Here is a 4,922-nt window from a genome sequence, read left to right as displayed (position 1 = left end):
CGCACGGGAGTAGGGGTACCGAGAACTGCGACCGCCCCTGGGGCCCCCCCGCCTTCCTCCGCGTACCTGGCAGTTTTGGACGCCGGCCCAGCCGTCGTGTGGGATGCACTGACCGACGTAGAGTCTCAAGTTGGGAATCTGCATCGGCGGCGACAGCGTTTCTCCCGGCGACAGGGGCGGCAGCGGAGGCGGAGGCGAGGAGTCGTCGCTGATGCAGTAGCACTGCAGGACGCGGGGCAGGCAGGTCTCGCAGTACTTGTAGTCGGGGCAGCGCCCGTCGGCGAACTGGTAGCTCACGGTCATCTCCGGCATGGGCACGGCTTCGTAGAGCGAGTCGGGGTCGGAGTAGTTGTTTACCAACCGATGCACTGGTGAGGGAGGGGGTTGGGACCAGTCGGGATTGGGCAGACGGACTCGCCCCGCTCAGACCTCTACCGACGCTGCAGGGCCGAGGGAGAGGCAGACAGGACGGTGCGCGGGTGCGGCCTCCGCCAGCCCCCGTATCCCCTTCCCCGCCCTCGCACGCCCCCCTCCCCTCCCCGCTCAGCGCACCGCACGCCACCAACGCGCCCTCCTCGGGGTAGAAGCCCGACTTGTCGAGGTAGTAGACGCCAAGCTCGCCAGCGTACCACTGGCACCAGTCAACCGTCGGCTGCGTCGTGCCCTCTGGGCATGTCTCCCCGGAGGACACGTTGACAGCATTGGCCGGCAGCTGCACAGCGGCGGCTGGGCGCGCGAGAGCCGCAAGCGCAAGCACGAGCGCCTGCAGCCCGACTTGCGGCAGCGGCTGCGCTCTGCCAAGCCGATCCGAGGCGCGGACAGCCCCCGGCCTTGCCGGAGGCATTCCCGAGATCCGGGAAGCGAGCGCGCAGTGCGTTCTCGGGGGAGGGGGCAGGTGTGTCTCGTCTCCTCCCAGATCCTAGGCGCTCGCCCTAAAGATCGTCGACGGTTTTTGCGCGTGGTCAAAAGAGGCGTCCCGAGAAGGTGCGTGGATTTCGCGGGGAAAAACAAGGTCTCCGATGGCGCTGCGTTTCTTTATCGGACCTCGGTTTTCTTCCCGGATCCGTCCCCTGTCCGTCCCCTCACCCCGGGTCACTACCCGACACACACACAAAGAAAGAGCGGCGAGAGTTGGGGCTGCAGCTACGGCTGCGGCTGCGAGAGTCATCTCTGCCCCAGCTGGGCCAGTGAGGATTTTTTTACCAGCCGGACGATCCGCCGCGAGTCTCCAGACTGAGACTCGTTCGTGTCCTCACACGAGGAACAGCACACCCAGGCTCCACACGCTCACCCACGCCCCGCCACGAGGCCGCACACGTCAGACGTCGACGTCTCGGACTACGCCGTAGATTCTACGCACACCCCCGGGGGCCTTGCTAGGCCTAGGGCACTTGGAGCACTTGGAGTGCAGTCATCAGCCTCACATCCAGGGCCCCGGGGGCCTGCACTTATTTAATGCCGTGCCCGTGGGGCTCTGTCGTCTACCGTAGATACTCTTCGCGTGCACGTGGAGACGCGAGGGAGGGTCGCCCCCTCCCTTTCCAGCACACCTCCTGCTCGGCACCCTCGCGTCGTGTGTGTGGGAAAAGAGGGAAGTTTACCTTACGGCTTACGCTTACACCTTACCTTACCTTAGGCTCAGCACGAAACGAAGATGAGCTGTGACGTGTCACGCCTCAAAGGCCACGCTGTCACCGACGCGCACGCTCGCGCCCGGGTTGAGCGGGACCAGGTAGATGCCAAAGTGGACCTGCCCGCCGCGGGAGCGGTACCGCCGCAGCGAGGCCATCGGCCCGGTCGCCGCCGGGTCGCGCGCGCCCGTCGCCTGGCCCACGCGCGGTCGAGGGGGGGGAGCGCGCTGTCAAGAGCAGGCGTAGCGCTGTCCGAGCAAGTGTTGTGGGAGCGTGCATGTGTGCGAGAGGTGTCGGAGCATGCCCGGTGTCAAGACGGGCTGGGCCGCCTCGCTGCTGCGAGGTCTCGCCTGTGCCTGGCGAGTCGATGCACACGCACGCTCTCTCGAGGTCTCTTGGAGCAGAGCCCCGGCGAGTCCTCGATACTCGCCAGCCCAAATGGGTCCTCGGAGAGGGTACCGTGGGTGGGCGGGGCCTCTACTCGCCAGCGCCTGTGCAACATCCGGCACGCCGCAGCGTGGACAGGGGCCGGCGACGTGGAACTCCGCCCCGCCGACCCGGACGCGCCTCCACGCGTCCTCGGCGTGCGGCCGGCCACAGCCCTGGAGCACGAGGTTCGGCCTACGAGGACACACTCCTGCTCATCCCCCCCTCCGCACAGTTCTTTTCGTTGAGGCCCTGCGGCACGAGAGTCGGCCGGAAGCGCGAGAGCGGGGCGTGGGGCCGTCCCTCGGCGGCGCGGCGCGCGTTGAGAGCGAGCAGCGACTCCTCGCACACCTGAGGCCGCGATGCGCCGAGATCTCCCGAGATTTCCCGAGGTCTGCCGAGATGGAGAGCTCTCGGCCCCGCGCACACACCAGCAGCAGCGGAGACACGTCCGCCAGCCCCGCCCCGCCACGCAGCGCCGCGCCGCTCGCGGCCGCGCCCGCCGCAGCGACGCCAGCCTCCCCCCCGGTCCCCGGGTCGGGCGCGCGCAGCAGCCGGTAGCGGGGCGGCGCGGCGGCGGAGAGGATGGCTGCGGCGGCGGCGAAGATGCCTCCTCCGCCATCGCCTCCGCCTCCGCCTCCTCTGCCTCGGCCTCGCCTGCCTGCGCCTCCTCTGCTGCTTGCTAGCCAGGAAGAAAGCCAGGCGGCCGCAATGTCGCCCTGGTCGGCGAGCCGGAGGGGCGCGCCGAAGAGGGAGGCGGCCTTCGCCTGCGCTCCCTCGCGGGATATGCTGACGTTGACGCCGCCCGCGCCCGCACGGAGCCGCAGCACGTCGGCCGCGCTATCGACCGTCGCCTCGAGAATCGCAAGGCGCGGCAGCTCCCGCTGCGTCCGGTGCGTGCCGTCGGCGGCCGAGACGACGACGAAGCGGCGGTCGCCCTCGAGACCCTCGGGAGTGAGCCGCGCCTCGCCGACAGGCTCCGCACGGCCAGACTTGACCGGGTAGCGGTAGAGCGAAGACAGGACCGGGCCTCCCGACGCGTCGGTGGGAGGCGCCGCGCGCACAAACTGGTCTGCAGAGGCGAGCGCCACACCGAGCCGGTGGCCAGGGCTGCGGCGGCGCGAGGAGGCGGGCCGGAGCTTGTGCCGAGGCAGGAGGAGGTGCGAAGCGTTCGAAGCGGCGGAGACACACATACCTGCGTTCGAAGCCGAGGAGGTAGTGCCGACATGAGGGGCGAACCCAACCGTGCAGAGAGAAAACCGTGCAGACATTGAGCCACGAGCCCCGAGCCCTGAAGACGGATCCGAAGGCCACGCCTCGCGCACTCGACTCACCGGGGCAAACCCCGCAAAGTGACCCGTTTTTACCCACCCACGCCCGTGCGCGCGTATCTTAGCTAAGGTACGCGGCCACACGCGCTGGCGCGCACGGCAACCGGGACTTACACGCGCGACACGAGGGACTGCGTATCCTTGCCTGCCTCGGGGGAGAATAGCCGCCCTCACGCGCTGCCGCCCATCGAGCTCGGCGGGGCCTGATACGTGTCATTCTGTGCCCGCGCGTATCTTAGCCAAGATACTCCCTTAATGTAGGTAAACGAAAAAAGTAGCGGCCAATTCGTCCACGTACGGCCTAGTGAGTGGTTGGGGTGGCCTCAGGCATCCCCAAGGGAGCCTCTGCGGTGCCACATAAGCAGCTTAGTGATTGTCGAGACTTTAAAGGATTCGTTTGAAGATCTCGCAAACAAGACAGACACTACTATGGTCACCAGTAAACGAAAATTCGACTTTGAGGGATAATATCTCAAAAGACTGGGTGAGAGCATAGCATTATTATTGCGTATTAGGCCGCATAAGGTCAGACTTGACCCCACAAGCATCAAGAACCCGATGCTCCGGCTCGACTGTGCCGGCACACTGCCTCCTCGCGCACGCTGCTAGCAGGCCGTTGCGGCCCGTGGTGCACCAGAGAGAGAGGTCGACGCGTTGCCCCCGCTGGCGACCCCGCGCGGCTCAGGCCGGCCAGAAGGTGTGTGGTGACGGCACCGTGGCAGGAGTGCGGAGATGAGCTCGCCGAACGCGAGCAGCAGATGGCCAAAGTGTGCCAGCGCGAGAGCCTCGCGAGCGGGCGCAGAAGGAGCTCGCCGTGACACGATGCCGGGCGGTGGTGGTGCTCTGGCGACTGTGCACAGTGGGCAAAGTCAGGCTGCAACAGGGCAGCACGATGGTAGTGCCCTGCTGCAGCCTGGCCTGACATGCACAGGGCGAACAGAGACACTACTATCGTCTGGCGCTCGTCACCGAACCTGGGCGAACTTCGACCGCCGCCACAGCTGGCCACGAGCACGCAGCGACAAAATGCTGACTGTACGGAAGTTGAGGCTGGTCGAGAGGAAGAGGCTGCCGTGCGAGCCGGCAGCTGGCTGGCTCGGGCGGACTGACCCCGGCGTGTTTTTTCGGCTTCTTCATTAGAGAGAGTTGTTTGTTTAAATTCTTTCATAGTAGCGTTTACGTTACTTTCGTTTACCCACATTAAGGGAGTACGCGGCCACACGTGCAGACGCGTATAGCGGTACTCGCGCCCACACGTGCAGCCGCCTAACTTGGCCAACATGGGCGGGCGTGAGCGCGTGAAACGGCCCGTCGACGAAGGCGACTCGCGCCGGCACGTGCACAGAGGGATGTTGACATACGCAGCTACACGTGTGGGCGCCTATCTAGGGGAACATACGCGCCCCATGCATGGGCGTGTATGTCACGCGGTACACGGCTGCGAGTGCAGCCGCCTATGTTGGCCAAGAAAGGCGGATACACGTGTGGGCGCGAGTACCGCTCTACGCGTCTGCACGTGTGGCCGCGTATAAGG

General features: G+C 66.4%; 2 protein-coding genes across 2 annotated transcripts in view; both read right to left on the bottom strand.

The window, feature by feature from the left end:
* The window catches only part of EMIHUDRAFT_95626 (hypothetical protein), a gene marked incomplete at both ends in the record, with an annotated part of 33,797 nt that extends 32,953 nt beyond the window's left edge, over positions 1-844 (bottom strand). Inside the window, 2 exons of the mRNA XM_005775405.1 lie at positions 67-368; positions 553-844. Of these exons, the coding sequence (XP_005775462.1) occupies positions 67-368; positions 553-844 (594 nt within the window). The remainder of the gene's footprint in view (positions 1-66; positions 369-552) is intronic.
* A 749-nt stretch (positions 845-1,593) lies between these two features.
* Positions 1,594-3,373, bottom strand: EMIHUDRAFT_432136 (hypothetical protein). Its single transcript, XM_005775404.1, has 4 exons — positions 2,489-3,373; positions 2,329-2,408; positions 2,123-2,252; positions 1,594-1,825 (listed from the first exon to the last, which is right to left on the bottom strand). Exons 1-4 carry the CDS (start codon positions 3,326-3,328, stop codon positions 1,670-1,672), a joined length of 1,206 nt encoding a protein of 401 aa, XP_005775461.1. The 5' UTR covers positions 3,329-3,373; the 3' UTR covers positions 1,594-1,669.
* Between the last annotated feature and the right edge of the window lie 1,549 nt (positions 3,374-4,922).

Source organism: Emiliania huxleyi (genome assembly GCF_000372725.1).
Source record: "Emiliania huxleyi CCMP1516 unplaced genomic scaffold EMIHUscaffold_3, whole genome shotgun sequence".
NCBI lineage: Eukaryota > Haptophyta > Isochrysidales > Noelaerhabdaceae > Emiliania > Emiliania huxleyi.
The sequence above is the reverse complement of the archived record's forward strand: the minus strand, read 5'-3'. Positions and strand labels throughout refer to the sequence as shown.

What these genes read in the sequence shown, in the direction of transcription:
- EMIHUDRAFT_432136 (XM_005775404.1), bottom strand. Translation starts at nt 3,328, where the DNA reads ATGTCTGCACGGTTTTCTCTCTGCACGGTTGGGTTCGCCCCTCATGTC. An exon ending in ACGTGTCTCCGCTGCTGCTG is followed by an intron (nt 2,409 to 2,488) that starts GTGTGTGCGCGG and finishes TCGCGGCCTCAG; the next exon opens with GTGTGCGAGGAGTCGCTGCT. An exon ending in GCGTGCCGGATGTTGCACAG is followed by an intron (nt 1,826 to 2,122) that starts GCGCTGGCGAGT and finishes CGCGTGGGCCAG; the next exon opens with GCGACGGGCGCGCGCGACCC.